The 20,419-nt window shown below is 46.6% G+C and overlaps 1 protein-coding gene across 6 annotated transcripts in view; it reads left to right on the top strand.

The window, feature by feature from the left end:
- The window catches only part of ADAMTS16 (ADAM metallopeptidase with thrombospondin type 1 motif 16), a 137,110-nt gene that overhangs the window by 53,097 nt on the left and 63,594 nt on the right, over positions 1 to 20,419 (top strand). For 5 of the 6 annotated variants that reach the window (XM_079144919.1, XM_079144921.1, XM_079144918.1 and 2 more), the window contains 7 exons: positions 165 to 318; positions 8,672 to 8,767; positions 13,598 to 13,746; positions 14,784 to 14,956; positions 16,586 to 16,716; positions 18,556 to 18,679; positions 19,027 to 19,271. In XM_079144919.1, coding sequence (XP_079001045.1) covers positions 165 to 318; positions 8,672 to 8,767; positions 13,598 to 13,746; positions 14,784 to 14,956; positions 16,586 to 16,716; positions 18,556 to 18,679; positions 19,027 to 19,271 — 1,072 coding nt within the window. The remainder of the gene's footprint in view (positions 1 to 164; positions 319 to 8,671; positions 8,768 to 13,597; positions 13,747 to 14,783; positions 14,957 to 16,585; positions 16,717 to 18,555; positions 18,680 to 19,026; positions 19,272 to 20,419) is intronic. The other variant, XM_079144920.1, reaches the window with a different exon arrangement.

Here is a 20,419-nt window from a genome sequence, read left to right as displayed (position 1 = left end):
TTTAAATATGATCAGGATAAATGATACAATGGACCACAGGAGAAAAATTTCCTTTCCTTCTGTGCAAAACAGATTGCACAATTGTGTGAGAGGAGGTACAGTTGACAGTCCATCCTTTGGTCACCCTTTTGGCCATCACCATCCACCCATCTCCTCTGTTTCAGCACTACCCAAGCTGTATGCCTTGCTGACCAGCCAAAGCCGATAAAGGAATACAAGTACCCTGAGAAGCTGCCAGGAGAGTTATATGATGCCAACACACAGTGCAAGTGGCAATTTGGAGAAAAAGCCAAGCTCTGCTTGCTGGATTTTAAAAAGGCAAGTGATTATTGGCAAGTGCTCAATGCAATATGATTCACAAAATCACTTTATTTAGTGTAACTGACATTGATGTATTCAGAATTTATTGGGTACCTACCAAATGTCAAACCCTGTATGTTAGGGCTGGCCCTGCATAACAGGAAACACATGTTTTACTGGCAGAGAAGATGATGGTAGATGCTGCTGTGGGTATCAGTTTTCATTTGAGAACTGACTTGGCCTGTTTAGTTGGATCTTTCTCTCTGATTTATCATGTGGGAGCTCAGCAAGAACTTTTAGTTGGGTAAGTCAGCAAATTAATATTCTGCATTTTTTTCAGATGATATTAAGAAAACAATGTTCCCTCTACCCCCTCCCATATACGATAATTTATTAGAGAGCAGCAGCCTATGCAGGGCTTCTGATTACTAAATTCCTCGAATAAAGTATTGATAGGGCGGTTTCTCATAAAGGGTGGTGGGTGTCTGCCCCAGCGACATCACTAAAGTCATTTCCTATAGAAATTCCTCATGTAACACGGACACACACTCTTGTTAAATGGGGAAAATGGAGATTTAAGAACTTGCTCTATTAGACCACAGAGAGCTTCTCATAAATTAAATGAAAGTACCTAGATTTGAGGTTTCTTTTATTCTAGTTTATCATGAAATTGAAAGGAAAGTAGACAAAGAATACAGTCCTGCAGCAACACCCCAACACAAGGGATGTGCTGGGAACACTCCCAGCTTACACCCTGCTTGGTAGTCCTTCTAGACCCAAGCAGGCTCCCCGGAGAGGGCTCCTGCCTCTTCCCCAGGCTCCACAGCCTGCATGGGGACAGCACATCAGTCAGCCTCGCCCACAGGCTGGTGCTGGGCAGGAGGTGGAATTCCCTGAGGGCTCCTTTTGTTCTTTCTTGAATGTCTTGGTGTCTTGCTGGTATTTGTCAAGGCTAAGAGGCAAAGCACCAATGTTTTCTTTTAAAGATGGGGTTTTCCAGATTGTACTTCTGTTCTCCACATCTTATTGCTTTGTGACCACAAACCGTCACTCATGGTACCCTAATGCCATCTGGCAAATGTCAGCGATAATCAGTCAAATGCAGGATGTCTTTTGATTTTTGAGAGAATATTTACATGTAGGGAAATACATTTATTTTCAGTGTAAAATTTAAATTTTGACAAACATATGCACCTATTCCCAGCATCCCTTTCCATAAGTATTGGACACTTAACTGTGAATTCTACACTGCTTAGGTATGTTGTTCAAGAAACACCTATGTTTATTTGAAAGTATCATTTATAGCTTCTGTATTCTGCATAACAGTTGCTACCTGTTTTAGCAGCTTCTTGGAGATGGGTGTTCAAATCACCCACAATGGTTGTATATGTTTTGATTTCCCTTTTTACTTCTGTTTTTGCTTTATATATTCTGAAACTCCATAGGAGATTTGTACATACTTCAGATTGCTATGTCTTCCTTACTCTTCTGTTAATTTATAATCATTTTGGTCATGTGACTTTTCTTGAATCCTGCTTTATATCTGATATTGATATAGCCTCATTAGCTTATTTAGAAATCCTAAGCACACAATAATTTTATCCTTTTCTTTTTAATTTGCTTGTATTTTGTATAAAACCTGTTTGTTGTAAATATTCTCTTAGTGATCTTACTTCTCTGTCCTGCTGAACAACCTGTGACTTTTCAATTGAATGTTTATTTGTAATTAAATGTTTAATTGTTTAATTGTTCTGTTTAATGCAATCATTAATATGGTGAAGTTAAATCTACCATTTTGCTATTTGTTCTCTATTATTTCATTTCTCCTTCTTTTCATTTCCTATGTTCTTCCTTCTTTTGGAAGAAATTGCTTGTTACACATTCTGTTTGTTAACCTCTACTTGCTTTTTGGCTCCACTTTCTAGTGCCAGTGTTTGACTGCTCTAGAAGTTACCATGAGCAGCCTTACTGAGCATCTCCATGGCCACATATGTGCCATGAGGGTCCTCATCACACGACAGTCCAAGTTCAGCTCTTTCTGTGCTGTCCATGGTATGAGGAGCCACTCTCCACACAGGACACCATCACTGCCACACATTTATTTCTGTGCATGTTATAAGCCACAAGATGCAATACCACAATTTTTGTTTTAAAATAGTTGTAAAATTAAGACAAGAAATGACTGTATTTTATATTTACTTATCATTAAGTATTTATGTTTTCCTATAGATCTCAGATTCAAATTGCTATCATTTTCTGTAGCCTATATTCCTGCGGCCTCTTCCTATGGAATAACTTCCTCTAGCATTTCTTTTTTTATAGATTTTCTAGGCACAACTTATCTCATTGTGCTTTTCCTTTTAAATCTGCAAATGTCATTGATTAACTCTACATTTTGAAGACTATTTTTGCTGGATATAGGTTTCCAGACAATTTTTTCTGTATTCTTTTTATTTACATACTTTAAAGATGCAGTTCAATTTTTTCCTAGCTGACTCAATGAGTGCGTAAGTTTGCCATGATTCTTATCCTCTTCCGCCATTTCTAATCATCTGTTCGCATGGTTCAGTGAGATACACGTTCAGGCTGGTCTAGGTCTCAGTTCACGAATTGCCATTTCATTCTAAATCTCTCTCCTGAAATTTTCCCTTTTCTACACTCCATCTTCACTTTGTTCCTTTTTTGCCTTTATAAATTTACATTATCATTGTATGCTAGATGTGCATGGTATGTCACACTGCTGTATTATCAGAGGTGAGCCCTTTTGGTCCTCTGAGTTTACTTGAGGCTCGTCTCTCTTGTTTTGGCTTGGCCCTACAGCAAAGCCTGTACCTTAACATGTGCTCGTTAATCACGAGGCGTGGATTTTCTGACTCCCCTGCTCATTGAGGTCCCTCCACTTTCTGTGAGCCAGAACTCAAGTGTGTAGCAATGTGCCACCACTGCCTTCAAGACTGCAGTGCCTCGCGTGGTGGTCAGCGGCAGCTGCGGTCCTGTGCTGGGCACCTGGAACTTCATCCCAACATCAGCACTTGCCGCATAGATAAAGACGTGCAGGGAATCCTAAGGCGGGCCCTGGGACCTCCCGATCTGCGCCCGCTTTCTCTCCTGGTCCCTCTCCTGCAGTCTCAGGCTGCTTGGTCAGGCCTCACTTCTGATGGCTGCGACCAAGCTGAGTCCTCCGACCAGCGACTGCTGTCTTCTCCCAGGGCCCCTCCTCCCCGCGGCAGCTCTGCACAGTGCTCAGCGTGGGGTGGACAGGGCACTTCCTTGTCCAGGCATCATGGCACGGTGCTGCCTGTTGCCAAGCACCCCAAACAAGTGACCCAGTTTTCCACGAAGTTTATAGATTTGGGAAGAATTTTTTTTGTGTTTTGTGGTTGCCATTTTGCAGAATAGTTAAGTTTGGTAGCAGAATCTTCCTCATCGTGGACAGGAGGGGGATACCTTTTAAAGATAAGAAGGACAGGCAGTTGGCCTTCTGTAGCTGTAGGTTCTGCATCCATAGATTCAACCAGTCCCGGACAGGAAATACTTAGGGGAAAAGTTTTTTTTTTTGTTTTGTACATGTATAGAATATTTTCTTGTCATTATTCACTAAATGATAGAATATAACATTTATATGTAGTTCACCTTGTATTGAGTGGTGCATCTAACAGCAATGATTTAAGTGTACAGGAGGCTGTGCCTTGGTTATATGCAAATAAAGCACCATTTTATTCAAGACCTTGGAGCATCTATCAATTCTGATATCCACAGAGGTTCTGAAACCAATTTTTCTCAGACACTGAGTTACAACCATCAGATGGTTAAAATCAGAAAATGGCAGATAACGCCTTTTGATATAAAATTATTCTTTAACATAAACTTTATGTTAAAATTAGATTCTATTTGTGTGGCTGGAATGCTAATATATCAAATCTCGAAATCAGATAAGGTGTGGTAGGAAGAGATTCACCTTCAGGCGAATCTCAGAACACTGTAAAGTATAAAATTTAATTATTTAAATGAACTCCTAATAAAACCATTATAAAGGGGCTCATTTTGTTGTGATAAAGTGCACAGGTCAGGAATTTTTCTAATGGGGGAATATCTTCTTTTTTCTTTCTTTGTGGTGCTGGGGATTGAATCCAGGGCCTTGTGCATGTGAGGCAAGCACTCTACTGACTGAGCTATATCTCCAGCCCACTCAAGGTGGGGGATAAAATAATAAATAACAGTGAAATTCCACAGTGCCCAGACTAGGAACAGGGACATCAGAGTAACTTAGTAAAAGTTTGCTGATATGGATGAGAGATGAGCCGCATGGATAGAAAGAGATGAACCTCTTTTTATTACCTCATGATATTTAGTTGGAAAGTTAGCAGGTAGGGCAAATGCTTCTGCACCTTCTCCTGGTGGATGAATGCATTGTGGTGTGTGTGTGTACATGTCAGGTATGACTTCACACAGGAATGACAATGGATTTCTCTGTCTACTAATGTGGAGGGATGGTGGCAGTTAGCATGAAAGCAGACCACGGGGTGGAACATAAATAGTTACAGAGTGTTGCCCGTCTGACCATCTTCCGAGTGCAGCACAGACAGCTGGAGGAGGTGAATCTGGTGGGAACTGTGCTGAAGGCCTCCTCCAGTCTTCAACTCGGTCCTCTGAAATGCTGGTTTTGGGTGTTATGCTTTGTGTTCAGCTTAGCAAAGTCATGATTACCGAAATTGGTCTTTGTGAACAAAATTCTTCGGTCACAGGTAGAGGAATGAGCAAGCGCTCTCCCTAAAGCTGCAGAGAAGGTTGCAAGAGTGTACTCTCCACACAGGTTAAGCACGGGTATCTCAAACCGTTCATCTTTGCCATTACTACTGTGTTCTGTCGACATAGCTTGGTCTGAAATACTAGTAGCTAGAATGACTTTGAGATGACTAGAATCTCCCCAGTGTGCTGGGTGCTGTGGCTGAGTTAGGAGCTCCCCCATGAGCAGCAATTCTTGTGTGACTGCCGCCTGGACCCTGCAACCAGGATCCCTACTCCAAGGGGACTCAAGTTCCCTTAGGCATCCAGGGAACTGGCAGCGAAGCTTTGACACCTTCATCGCACGTTAAGTCCACAAGTTAGAGGTCAAGTCAAATGTGGTGATGTGAGAGCACAGGGGTTGGGGTTGTTTAGTCGTGATTTAATTTTCATTTTCTCACTAACTCTTTAAGATACTAGAGCTTTTACTGGGTTGTCCAGGACTGAGTGCCATGTTTTTATAGCAGACAATTAAATCTGTAGGATACCATGGTCTCAAGTGCTGTTTTTTTGTTGAACACTAACGTGGATTGTATTATATGTCAAGTTTGTCTAACTGTAAAATTTATCCCTGCCTGAACCCTGGAAATGGGCACTTAGTGGGTCCCTGGTTGAGGATGAAGTGCACAGGTGGTATGAGCCAGGGGTGCAGATGAATTAGGGGCTGTCCTGCTCTGGTGGCGAGCTGTCACCAGCACCCTGAATTGAAGATTTTATACTCAGCCAAGTTGGAAACCATTGCCTATAATAGTATCTCCCACCCCTGTTTCTTTTTTTTTTTTTCTTTATGTCTTTTGAATTTTTTTAAAATTTGTTCTGATTAGTTACATATGCATAATGCTTCCAAAAACTAAAAGGTAAGAATGTTCTGGAATCACCTTGAATGGGAGGCATATCATTCTGTGGTCCTCACTTTAGTCTTCTCAGACTTTTTGTGACCTCAGTTCACTGATCATCATTAATTTCATCATATACTAAAACTCCCTGCTCATATCGTCACTTGTCAGCACAGGAACGCCCTAGTACCTGTTGGACTTGGTGAGAGAGCATTTGCTGGAAGCCTGCTAGGCACCCAGCCCTGCCCCAGGTGGTGATGACAAATGCACGAGACTGATTTAGCATGCCGACGCACCCTCTACCTTGTGTTGCCTTGGGTGGTCCTGAGCCTGAGCACGGGTCCCCTAGCCCTGTGGTCACAGCGACACTGAGTGGCCCTGTGATGGCAGGATGAGACCTGGGACTTGCTGGAACATCCTCAGACCCTCGGGACAGCAGAGAATGGGCAGTGGTCAAGCACCTGTGAGGTCCAGGCCAGAGCAGGGCCTGTGCCTGCTTCATTCAGCCTCTGGGCACGTTGGTGACTGGCGATGCTCCCGCGCCAGTGAGGACAGGAGGCTGGCCGGCCTAGAACACTCCTCCTGCTCCACACCTGTCGCCGGAACGCCCGCACTCTCTGCGGGGTCCCTATGGCTATCTCCCGTTGGAGCCGCACACCTGCAGCTTCCTTGTCCAGGTTTGTTCCTTTACGTGTGCCAACCCAGCGTGCCAGATCATAGGCCTCTGTGTCCATCCACCCTTAGTCTCCATGGGCCTCTGCCCCCGTGCAGCTTGCCTGCCTGCGGCTACTCTCCAGGCCGGCCATGGCTCTCACGTGAGCAGCCATGGAGCGCTCGCTGTCCCCCATTGGGAAAGACCTGAGCCAGGAAAGTGCTGGCCACCACTGAGGTGCATTTGCCATTCACCCCAGTAGTGCTCAGTGATCCTGGGGACTCACAGGAAAATGGCACTTCACGGCACAGTGAGTGTAACCACGTGAGACTTTGTGAATGGCTCAGAATAAAAGCATTTGATTTCTGAATTAAAACACTGAAAGCTTGCTTGTAAAGATTCCAAGCTGATTTATTAATAAGGAGATACAGGCAGAAAAATATATGAAGTGGCATCTTTAATAAATACCTATCTTCTTAATGTGCGGTGTGCAAATAAGTGTAGGAGGGGATTTAAGAACAAGTTTTATGAAGGTAAAATTAAAATGGATTATTAAAAATAAAGCCCTTCATGAACTGTGCCAAAAACCTGTCAGTGCTATTGAAGTATGGAAGGAACGAGACCACAGTGCTGTCCTTCAAGCCCAGCCATGTGACATGCCTCGCTGCCCTGCATTTTCTCTTCAGTAATATGACCCGGCAGATGCAGTCTCTCACCTGCTTGTAACACTGTGCACACAATGTAAGAAATGTTCCGTCACACTGAGACCAAGCTCCCACCAGCACTCCAGAAGTTTCCAACTTATCGCAGGTCCGACTTCACCTGTCACCAAGATGTTCCTTTAGACCCAAATGATATGAACTAAAAAAGAATTCTTTTGATTTGGGGTGCCTATTGTAATCTGTAAACCTCAGCCCTTGTTTTACTGTGGGCCAGTCACCGGGTCTTCCTTCCTCTGCACACTCTTCGTTCCTGAATGCCTCTTGCACACGCCCTTCTCCCCAGAGTGCTGCCCCTTTCCCCTGACAGAGGCCCCAGCTCAACAACTGCATCAGGGCTGAGGGTGCGGCTCAGTGGTAGGACACTCGACTAGCACATGTGAGACCTTGGGTTTGACCTCCAGCATGGAGAGACAATGAGGAAGGTGGTGGTTAGTTCAGAGATTCCTCGAGTCCTCCAGGGAAAGCCCTTTTCTCCTCTGGCATGCTCACTTTACTTCCTGCTCCTCCCCTGTTGGGACACTTACCCATGTGCAGTAAGTTCCGTCTTCACTCCTTAAGATCAACTTCAAGACTGTAAGTCTGGATTCTGTTCATTACAGGACCTTGTGCCTAGCAAGATGCTTCATGTATTTTAAACTTTCATCAAAGCTTTGGGGATATTGGATAGATGCATGGATGGATGATGATTGATGATGGATGATGGATGATGGATGGATGGATGGATGGATGGATGATGGATGGATGGATAGAGGATGGATGGAAGGAAGGATGGATGGATGGATGGATGGATGGATGGATGATGAATGGAAGGATGGATGGATGGATGATGGATAGATGGATGGATGATAGGTAGATGATGGGTGGATGATGGATGAATGATGGATGGATGAATTATGGATGAATGGTGGATGAATGATGGATGGATGAATTATGGATGAATGGTGAATGAACGATGGATGGATCAACAAATTTCCTAATCATCCTTAATTTAAAAATTAGAATCCAGATTCAGAGAGGTTAGTGGAAGTTGGAGTGGAAAAGAATGTCATAAAATGTTTTGTTGGTTTTTTTTAAATTATAATGATTTTTGTAGTTTTCTACAATGTCTGGGTCAAGCATATTTTTCTTTTTAACATGGAGAATATAATGTTGTTATATTTATACTGAATAAATCCAAATAAACAAAGTTTCCAAGATGGAATTATGAAGAAGTTCAGAGCACAGGTTCTGGTTCCTCATCCACCATGTGATCTGCTGAAGAATACACATCCAGTTTTCATTGAAAATAGTTGTTTTTCCTGTAGATGTTTCACTGACATTTTATTGCAGGTGTATGGACTTTTTGCAACACTGATGATCTCATTTATTCTGTTTAGGACATCTGTAAAGCCCTGTGGTGCCATCGCATTGGAAGGAAATGTGAGACAAAGTTCATGCCGGCGGCAGAGGGCACGCTGTGCGGGCAGGACATGGTAAGAAGCTGTCGTCGGGCATATAGTACGCTCAGCTCTCGCCGTTCCAACCCCCGTAACTTCCCTTCTCTTCCTGGCACCTTCTAACCAGGTGTTTCTCATCCACCTGTGTATGCCTAGCCCCTGCCAAAATGTTATGTTTTATGATACTGATATCTTCTCACTTTTGTGGAAATAAATTGATAAGCTTTCCAAAATTAACAGGTAGAAAAGTCAAGCAATACATGATGACCGAATCAACTTAGTAAGGGAAACATCAAGCCTCTGACCCCACTTCACCAGCAAAGAACCAGCATTAGTGCTGTTTAAGCCTCTGAGCATCAATTTGCACACCCTGAAATACATCATTTTGTCCTGTTGCAGCTGCTGTAAAAAAGACACAGCTTTGATACGGGAAAGTAGAAACATATGATACAGCAAATTTATTACCAAGTGACAAACCAGGACAATTAGGACATTAAAACTTAAAAATAAGTTTTTGGTGCCAGAGTGTGGCTCAGTAGTGGAGTGCTTGACCAGAATGTGTGAAGTACTTGGTTTGATCCCCAGTACCACAAAAATAATAAAATTAAACCAAAACTTAAAAATGCATTATTTTAGAAAGTAAGAGTAATATTTTCATGCTTTTGATTTAACCTGAGTGCCTTTGTAGAATGTACAGATAATTGATGAAGATAGAAATTCATGACAATCAAATTTTTACTTCAGACATTGTCATGTTTCATTGGTCTTTTTAGTGATATTAAAGAATATGAATGAAAAATGTTGCCTAAATATGTCACTGATCTTTTGGGCTTAAATTCCAAGCTACAGCACATCCTAAGTGTATTCAAATGTGGCTGCAAACAGGTCAGTTTTAGAATGTTGGAGAACGCCTGAGTGCCCATGGAGGAAGCCAAGAGACAGAGGTGCCCCTCACGGGGGACATCAGGAGCTAAGTTCAGCTGCAGGCAATGAACCCTCAGTAAGAACTGCGAAATAAAATTGCTCATCTCTTGAAGGAGTCTGGCTCTGACGGGCCTGCAGTCCTGGAGTTCTGATCGCCAGGGCACAGGGTGATGTACCGAGGGCTAGGCAGCAAGTAACCGATGGGGAGCTTGCTCTGCAGCTTGTGACCCGCACAGCTATGCCTCTGGCTGCTGCCTGGGCACCCAGAGGCAGGTGCTTCTGGGAGTCCTGTGTCCCTCATGGTCCAGTGCTGTGCTGTCCGAGTGGCACATCTGAGCAACCTGCAAGGACTGCTATGTTGACCTGGCAATCCTGGTACTCAGGATTTCCCCCTTGTATTTCAAACAGCTTCTTCCCTGGAACTGAACGGGGTCGGAGCCTCTGGGTAGGGTGGAGTCCTGGCTAGCCGCTGCCGCTGGAGAAGATGCTCGTGCTGCTTGGGGCTGAGCTGCACTCCCAGGCTCCCTTCCGCGGCCAGCTGTGCTGTCTTGTGTGTCTAGCACACACATGCTCCAGGCTTGATCACCCGGACCTGTGTCACCAAGCATCCCAGCACTCGGAGACACTGCAGAGTAGCCGGTGACACCTGGAGGACCCCAGGGCCAGGTGCTGCCTGGAGTTTTCCTCCTCGCCAGAGCCTGGTTCCCTTCCAAGGGCTGCTGCTGCTGAGGCTCCTTGGGGCTTGTGCTTGGGAGTACATTTGACCAATATTTACTTTATTTTTTAGTCCCAAAGTCCTACTTGGGGCATTATAAACATTTCAACCTTACAATAGCTTTCCAAGGTGAGTCTACCGCAGTTCCCTTTATACACACACAAGAGCACGTTAGCACCCTAATTTTCAAAGGAGGACATGGAAGCTCAGAGTACTTGAATAACTTGCCCCAGGTCACACAGCTCAGAGAATTCCAAAGTGATGGTCATCTTTGACTCCATGGTGTCAGAATCTCCACTTTGTTACTTACTCCCCTGCATATACCAGATTTAGGAGTGACATGCTGATTCTGAAAAGTTATCCCAACACAAGTAGATACTTTGGTGACATCTTGCTTTCTAAGTGATGCCTACTTCACAAAGCAGTGTCCGATAAAATTTAAAATTGTGATGGACGTTGGACTTTCCTCATAACTTCATTGGTATTTCAGTGGAAACCTTACGTGTGTACAGTAGTCCCCCTCTGCTCCAAACTCCCAGTGCACACCCCAGCCTATAGAAAGCAGCAAACCCTGCAAGGTGCTCTGTGTTTGCCTCCACACACGTGCCCATGGTACCCAGGGGATTCCATGCTGTGTACTCTGCATGTACAGGTCTTTGAAATTTTCCTTTTTAAAAAAGTTAGGGGTTTAAGTAACCCAATTAATAAATTGCAAAGGAATTGAATAGGCACTTCACAGAAGAATAAATATGAATGATCAAAGAATATATGAAAAAATGTTGAACATCTCTAGCAATAAGAGAAATACAAAACTATACTCAGATTCCATCTCACTCCAGTCAGAATGGCAATTATCAAGAATACGAGTAACAATAAATGTTGGCAAGGATGTGGGGAAAAGACACACTCCTACATTGCTGGTGGGAATGCAAATTGGTGCAACCATTATGGAAAACAGTATGGAGAGTCCTCAGAAAACTTGGAATGGAACCACCATTTGACCCAGTTATCTACTCCTCAGTTTATACCCAAAGGACTTAAAATCAGCATCCTACAGTGACACAGCCACAACCATGTTTATAGCAGCTCAACTCACAATAGCCAAGCTATGGAACCAACCCAGGTGTCCTTCAACAGATGAATGGATAAAGAAAATGTGGTATATGTACACAATGGAATATTACTCAGCTATAAATAGAAATGAAATTATGGCATTTGCTGGTAAATGAATGGGACTGGAGAATATCATGCTAAGTAAAAGAAGTCAGTCCCCCAAAACCAAGGCAGAATATCTCTCTGATATGTGCGTGCTAACCCATAACAATGGAGGGAGAGCAGAGGAAGTATAGATTTCATTGGATTAGACAAAAGGGAAAGGAGGGTGGTAATAGGAAAGGCAGTAGAATGAATTGGACATCACTTTTCTGTGTTCATCCACAAATACAGACCAGTGTAACGCCAACACCACACCATGTACAACCACAAGAATGGGATCCTAATTAGAAAGGTCGCCCTCCATGTGTGTATAATATGTCAATACACACTAATGTCATGTACATCTAAGAAATAAAAAACAAAAGCCAAAAGCCCAACCCCTGGTACAAAAAAAAGGAAGGTCAGGCCTCTTTTTTTGTGGGGGAGGTTAAAGCTATTACACTGTGACTACCGGTTCACCTCTGTGGACTTTGCCAAGTAGCAAAATCCATGGACAGCAATGGTCACCACACAGCAGGCTGCCCAGAGGCACCTGGGAAAGCCTGCTGCTTCCCTGCAGTGGAGTCATTGCCTTCAGAGGGGCCCGCTGGCTCCCTTGCCTGGCTTCATTCAGGAAGGCCCGTCCTCTCCACCTTCACCCAGGAAGGCCCGTCCTCTCTGGATCTTCAGACGGGGACAGATATTCCTAAAATATTTTCCTTTCATAGTTGCTGCTTCATTTATTAGAAAGCTACAACCAGGTGATTTTTTAAAAGACAGAATAAGACGAACAAGACTCACTGGATCCCTGCATCTTCCTTGTCCTTCCAGGCCTTGCTCTCCTCCCCTCTCTGCCTTGCCCCGACTCACACGCTGCCCAGATCTCAGCTGCAGGATCATCACTGAGCCAAGAGAACTGGCAGGATTTTGTTCTGTCACCTGGGAGGTGGGCGGTGGTGTTGGAAGAGGGGGCTTTTTTTTTTTTTTTTTTTACCTTTATCCTTATATAGAAAAATCGAATAATCGAATGGATGAAACTTTCAAAATTAATTAAGGGTTTAAGTTCAGTCCTTGTTCTTGAAGTAATTGTAAATGGAACCATCTGGACTTGCTACTTCTGTGTCAGCGGTACCCTGCTCTCAGTGGTGTGCTAGTTTTAACCTGCCGCATCCTTAGCGCTAGTGCTGGTGGGGCTTTCCTCTTACAGAAGTAACACTCTTCTCTCAGCCCGAGCTCCTGGCTCTAATCTTGGAGACCGAACACAGTGACTGCACCTCCCCTGCCCTCTGGCTCTGCTGACTCCATGCAGCCCAGGGCTGGGCACAGCCGCCATCCCTCCCTCCTCCATGGACACCAGGCTGCTGAACACAGGGTCAGGGCTGTGCGGCCTCACTGCTCCACAGAGGCACAGTCGGCCCGCGAGTTTCAGTGAGAACTGGAAACATGAGCGCTCCTCTTGGCAAAGGGCAGCTGGTGGAATCTGGCCGGTGCAAGGACAGATGGGATTGCACAGGAATCTTTCATCTCCGTGGAAAGCTGGGTGACCTCTAACATGCCCTCAGTGAACAAGCCCCAGGCTCCAAGGACAGGTGCATTGGAGAGAAAGCACAGAGTGCAGGCCAGAAGTGACAAGGTGCTGAGCTGGGGCCTTCAGCTACACGTGTGCACCTGAGACTTGCTCTTCTGAACCAGAGCTGTGAAAAGCACCTCTTGCAGGAGACGGCAGAGGTCAGTGCCTCGGGAGATGAACGGCTGGACCTAGTGTCCATGGAACACACCTCGCTCAAGCCTGCTCAGGTCCAGGGGCTCAGACATCTGGGTGCCTATGCATCTTCCCTGTGCGTGCTTTCCCTAGGTTTGTAGAAACCAAAGAAGCAGCACTGTTGCCATAAGCGTCCTCCTGGGGTGGGATGTCAGCGTGTGCGTATTTTATAAAGTCTCCACTGTTGGCCAATATGTAGTGGTAAAACGAATCCACCTATGCATCTGTGACTCACGTGAACTTTTTACTTATTTATTTTAAAAATGTTTAGTGGTGCCGTGGAGGACAGTGTGTGAAGTATGGTGATGAAGGTCCCAAGCCCACCCACGGACATTGGTCCGACTGGTCCCCCTGGTCCCCCTGCTCCAGGACCTGTGGGGGAGGAGTGTCTCACAGAGACCGCCTCTGCACCAACCCCAGGTATGTCCTTTGCTCCACGGGCCCTCCCAACAGCCTGCCAGTGTCCACACTGGGGAGTACTGTGTGCATTGTACACTGTCCTAGGAGACACTGAGTAGGAAAAGCCTTTTGCTAAAGAATTGCTTAAATGAGTATCTCTGAGATGATGTAAGATGCTGAGCACTCCCTGACCCCCAGCAAAACTCATTGACTCGTAAGCGTCACTGGGGAATTGGGATTTAACCATAGGTGCTTGAAATGCTAAGGGTCTGTTCAATAGCTACATTGTAAGAGAAATACATAGAAAATGAGTGAATAAGAGGCAATAAGAACGAATCTTTCATGCAAAAAGATAAAACATGGTTTTCCATCAAATGTCTTCACCTTTACAAGACATTTAATTGTGGACTTGGGGAGAGGACAGAAAGGCACTTCCTACGTGGGACGTGGGCAGACTTTCAAATCCTTTTGCTCCTGGTTTGTCTAAAAACCAAGTGGCCTTAGTCTCCTGCTCCTCCTGTGCCTGAAGCCAGAGGCCGGCAGGCGCCCTGTCCCACTGTCCTCTCAGGTGTGTTCACAAGTGCTGGGGGCAGGTAGGGGTGGTTGTCAGCTGATGCTCTGCCTGGGCCTGGGCATCTTGGCCTTGTCAGAGGGAGGCTGGCAGTGGGCAGAAGCAGGGCAGGAAAGCGAAGCCCTTGAACCGCGGTCCCAGATCTCGCTCTCTAGACTCTGCCATCGTGGGAAAGCCACGCCTCCTGAGAGCTCCTCCCCTGCAGACAAGAGCCGCGGGGCCTTCCTGCCTCCTCCCGAGGACCCCGGGCGGCCACAGAGCCAGGCGACAAGGCAACAAGCCCTTGTTCAAGTCCTAACCCCGTGCTGTCAGTGCTCGGAGGATGCCCTGGGGCCCTCACGCTGGGACAGCTCGGTGCCTGCCTGGAGCACTAGGCGAGGCCCACCTTTACTGAGTAGGACCAGCTCCTTCCCCTAGGTCTGATTCGCAGGGACAGCCCAGTCGCTTCTCAAGCGTGGGATTCCTTACTGGGCCGTTCACATTCTAGACCATCGCACGGAGGGAAGTTTTGCGCGGGCCCCGCTCGCACCCTGAAGCTTTGCAACAGTCAGAAATGCCCGCAGGACAGTGTGGACTTCCGCGCCGCCCAGTGTGCCGAGTACAACAGCAAACGGTTCCGGGGCTGGCACTACAAGTGGAAGCCATACACTCAGGTGGCAGGTAAGCCCCCGCGCGCTCCCACATGGCCCTGTGCGGCGCTGCCTTGCTTTCCAAGGAGCTGTGTGATTGACAGCGGTTGCCAAGGCGGGACATCGCCGCCCTTTGAGGGCTGGTGTGGCTTGGCCTGCCTCACCACCTTGGTGGCACATCCACATGTAGCCAGCTGCGTGGTCATCATGCCACAGCCAGATAGAGAACAGGTGCATCACACAGGAAATGGTTAAAGAAGGAATAAGAAATTCAAAATTGGGGTATATTAAAAATGGATCAATTTTTAAAAAGTTAAGAGTCACAGAAGTTGATGGTGATGTTATTAGAAGCACACTGAATACTTAGGATTATTAAAGAATGGAAGGAAAACTATGGTAGTTTTTAGATAATTGGGTAATTATCAAATATACCATATTCAGGAAGTGGTAGCTCAATGGCATAGTAGGGAGAAACCTAAAGCTCAGCTAGTCGTCTCATTCTTTGAAAGGGGAACACTGTCCAGACAGACGTGGAGACCCTGGGAAACACATGTGTTGGGACATCCCACCTCAGGTTCACTGTAACTGGTTCAGTGTGATCCAGGAGGCAGGTGCGTGGGGGCAGTAAGCCCTGGGTGGGAGATGGCAGTTCCCATACGACAGGCTGGATGTGGTCTTTCCCCCCTGCAAGAATGAGGCCAGGGAGTAGCAGCGGGAGAAACAGGCCACAGTCTGGAGAGACCAGTGGGGCGAGCTTTGGAATAGGGGTCAGAAACGTGTGTGCTACTCTTGACTTTGCTAGCCTTCAGCGAATGAATTAGTGACTCATGGAAGCAATGCTAAGTCATAAATTAGTTATCCTTGGAAGCACACACTAAGTTTAACTCCTAGATGATTCTGTGGGGACGCTTACCTTGAACAGGAGAGACATGACCTGTGCATGGTCTTGGGCCCATGCAAACTCCCAAGGCAGACAGAGCTCTCGTGCCCAACTCTTCCTTCTTTCTTAGAAGGAGAACACAAAGGAAAGTACTTTTACAAAGGTCTATGTTAACTAGATCAGCCAGGAGACCCTGAAGTGGATTTCTGGGGCAGGAAGTGAACTTCCTACATTCTCTATGTAACAGTGTTCTTGAGAATCCATTACATTTGTAGAAATTGTTGTTTTCTGGAGAATCCTATTAAAGTGATCCCTTTTATGTTTAAAAAATTGTATGTATTTCATTGACTGTGTTAAGAAATTTGGTGGCTCTCTTAATTATTTTATGACATTTTATTTGTAAGAATTTTGCCTATGGTTACAAAATGACAGTGGCCTTTATGCATTTCTGCAAGAATAGTGAATTGTGTAGCAAAACATAATGTTGTAGTTAAGTCAACAAATGTTTATTGAATGCCTACTATGTGCCAACCACTATGTAAAGAACAGGGATAGTAAGAAACACTAGAGTGGAACTCAGTAGTGACGCATGAAAATAATACCAAAAAGTGTAAAGAAAAGCAGAGGCCCAGGGGGCCAGCATGGAAAGTGTCATTGTGATGTGTCACTGTGTGGGAGGTATTTTATGGGGGAAAACGAGATCTATCTAAAATTCAGAGCAAAATGATCCGAGCTTAAGTATCTCTCTTATTTGTGTTTGTGTGTGTATTTCTTTTTAAGATCAGGACTTATGCAAACTCTACTGTATCGCAGAAGGATTTGATTTCTTCTTTTCTTTGTCAAATAAAGTGAAAGATGGGACCCCATGCTCGGAGGATAGCCGTAATGTTTGTGTAGATGGGATATGTGAGGTAATGATGATTGCTTATTCATTCAACAAATGTCTCCAGACAGTCCACTTTGAGCCAGGCATGCCGTGGGGCTAGAGAGGCCCTGGAAGAGGAGCCCCTCACTCCTAGTCACAGCCAGTGAACATGAAGGTGTGAGCAGAGCTTGAGAGGGAGAGCCATGCCTTCTTAGTAATGGGTCTGGGACAAGGGGGGCGGGGGACACTAGGAGGAGGGGACATCTGCATCCCAGGCTAATCTGAGAGGAGAGTGGAAGAGGGTTGCTGAGTGGGGAACGAGGTGGGCAGGAGCTAGTGAAGCCACTGGGCTGGGAGATACTGAGGAAGGGGATGGGGTGAGCAATGGCTCTCCAGGGGTCTCACTGTCAGGACAGAGGTGGGCATGTCCATCCTTGTACCCCTGTGAAGCAGGTATGGGACAGTGGAGTCGTAAGAGGAGGTGGCATCTTCTGGGTAGTAGTGGGAACTGTCCATGGAGACAGGGACAGCTGGGAACCTGAGGCCATGCTGCAGCTCTTAGAGGGCAGTGGTCTCTGCAAGATACAGCCGCCCAGACTCCACAGGGAAGGACAGCAGGAAAGGGCCGGGGAACAGGCAGGAAGGGGTGGCAGGCAGGTGAGCTGACGAGGAGCTTGTGAGCATTCACAGAGATGAGGGGTGGGAGAATTGCGTAATAAATGCAGGGCAGTGCTGCAGGCCAGGCCCATCACGTGGACAGTGGTTTCCACGCAGAGGCCCTTGGCCTGCACAGCCCATGGAGCCCAAGACTCGGTGTCAGTTCCACCTCCTCCAGGCTGTGTGGTCCCCCACGCAGGTCCCTGGGGAAATCCTTCCAGGGGCAGGAAGAGCAGAAGGGGTGTTGCCCGACCTCCTCTGTCTTCACAATGCTCATTTTTTTGTCTAATTGTGAGTTGGTTTGTTCAAAATGCCATTATTTTAAGTGCTTACGAAGCACACCGAAAAATGAAACACCTGCACGGTCACGGTCCTTTGTTTGTCACTGACATCTACAAAGCTAGAAAGCTGAGACCCAAAGAGTCTTGAAAGGGTTTTAGGACCTGGACTTATTCATTGGCAAATCTGCCCTGAGTTAATGTGTGAATATTGATTCTCTATTTTTAATCCACTTAGTGTAATTACTTTGCTGCAGAGACATGAATGTGTTAATTTTGGGGTGCTACCCAGGCCTTCTGGGCCTCTCATACGCAACTCACCTTCACCTTCACCTTTCCAAAGTCCACACTCTGAGTTCCGAAATGTGACTCTGTGGATTTCACTCCATTGTGAACTATGGTTATGTGGATTTTTTAAAACATGTAGATCCTGTTTTCCTTGGTAGGATAAGACAAACACGCATCACAGAAATAATGAGCTCCTGAAATTCTAAGCCACCCACACATGCCCTCTCTAATGGATCACAGGGGAGAACTTCCCAGTGGCAGCTCTCATTCTGCCATGGCACCAGGCAGCTCGGAAGCACAGGGTGCCTTCCAGTGGACCTCAAGGGGACCACTGCTTGTCATTGTGCCAAGCTCCTTATGAGTCTGAAATTCACTCACATCTCCAACATGACAACCTACAGGCCTCATCTGGGCTCAAGGTCCTCCCGCTGGGTAGCAGCACAGTAGGCGGCAGGTACTGTTTCACACTTAAGGCTTCTTGGGAGCAGGATTATAGTCTCGCTGTGCACATATTGGGTATCCAATAAATATTTGTTAACTACCCAGTGTTGGTGAAATGTTCAGCCGCACTGGCGAAGAGGTTTCCTGCGGGAGACTGATGATGGTGTTACTTCTGTTGTCTTTTCTTCCACGAATAACACGTGACCTGATGGGTCCTCCAGAGAGTGGGCTGTGACAACATCCTTGGATCTGATGCTGCCGAGGACTCCTGCGGGGTGTGCAAGGGAAATAACTCGGACTGCACGACCCACAGAGGTGTCTACACCACGCAGCACCACACCAACCGTGAGTGTCCTAGAGCCACCTGCAGATCTCCAGCAAGGGGGATTGGAACTGGAGCTCCTGGCGGGAGGGGGGAGGCGGGGTGAAAACAGCAGGCGCTCAGAGTGCTGAGCTTGCTTCTCAAGGCTCTGGTGTTGACCAGAAGCAGTTTCCAGCCTATTTGAATTAAAATGGTTCTAGGACAGTAAAAATCTCAAGAGCTCTTCTCCACTCTGTAAAAAAATTGTGTATCAATTTCCAAGTCGATTTCCAGCCAGTGGCCAAACAGATCTTACACATGTTCAAGGGTGGGTTCTGAAGTCCATGGGAAGCTACACTAGGGAGATGCTGTGTCCCCTTTCGTCCTGCAGAGTATTACCACGTGGTCACCGTTCCCCCAGGAGCCCGAAGCATCCGCATCTCTGAAATGAACATATCTACCTCCTACATTTCTGTGCGCAACGCCCTCCAGAGCTACTACCTGAACGGACACTGGACCGTGGACTGGCCTGGACGATACCAGTTTTCAGGCACTGCCTTCGACTACAGGCGGTCCTACGAGGAGCCCGAGAGCCTGACCTCGGCAGGGCCAACCAACGAAACGCTGGTGGTGGAGGTAGAGCAGCCTGGTGGTTAGGGGCTGGAGCTTGGTGGTCATCGGGTGCGTTCGTAGGTCAGGACCGGTGGCCTGCTTGTGACTATGTGGAAGAATGTGCAGTTAAGAGTGACCCGTGCCCAGCCGCAGGGGTCGTTGACTTGCTCCTGTCCCCTTTCTCTCCTGTGTGTCAGTACGATTGTATCTGCGCACCTACACGTGTCCCCATCTTGGGTCCCTATCTGGTGATTTTTATAAATATCCACTTCTCCTCTGAGCTCAAGGCTGTAAGAAGGGGCTACTCTGATAGTGGGGGGCTTGCTGTGCCCACGTTTGGGGGATAGCAGCATTCTGCTGCCGTGCTCTGCATGGCCCACTTGGTCATAGATTGACCTCACTGGTCACAGCTGGGCAGTCCCACAAGCCCAGGGGCAGGTGGCTCTCCTCCTGACCCAAGCCCTTGCATTTTCCACCCGTGAGTGTGCAGTCGCTTGATACACCATCAGGCTTCTTGTGGCAACAAAATTTATCCCAGAGGCCCAGACAGAGGGCGGCATAGACTATGGGTGTACCACATCCTCCCCTTGCCACATTTCTGTGCACAGTTCAGGAGTTCTTGGTTCAGAAGTTGCCTGTGAACCCACACCTTGCTATGGAGGTGGCAGCTGACCAGATGCCCTCCCTACTCTCTAGGACTGGCAGCCCCATGCCATCCACTGTATCAGCCCAGGAGATTCCCCAGGTGCTGCTGCATCTCCACAGGTCCACCTGCCTCTCCCCCTCCTGACCTTCACTGTTCCCTTCTGCCCACATCCTTCTGCCCAGGATGTCCTCATCCTGAATTCTTTCCTTGCTTTTTCTCTCCCTTCATCTAAGATGTTTAGCTTTACCCATCCCAGAAAAAGTCAGATGGTTCAGGGTGGAAGACAAATGGGGTTCTTAGGGAGCGGCTGCAACCCCTGCTGTGTCCTCAGGGAGGGAAGCATCTCTATGTCCGTGAGGCAGGGCACAGTGCCTCTACCCACATTAAGTGTCGAGGACAGCAAACGTGGAATTTGTGTCAGCAAGTTAAAGAGGAGGTTTTCAAAAAACTCTACTCTCTGAGATGCAAGGATCTGGTCTATTTTGAGAGAGCTGTGATTGGGCCTCAAGCTAGGAAGTGCAGGGCC

Source organism: Sciurus vulgaris (genome assembly GCF_902686455.1).
Source record: "Sciurus vulgaris genome assembly, chromosome: 6".
NCBI classification, from domain to species: domain Eukaryota; kingdom Metazoa; phylum Chordata; class Mammalia; order Rodentia; family Sciuridae; genus Sciurus; species Sciurus vulgaris.
Note: the sequence above shows the minus strand (reverse complement) of the source record. Positions and strands in the feature narration are given on the sequence as shown.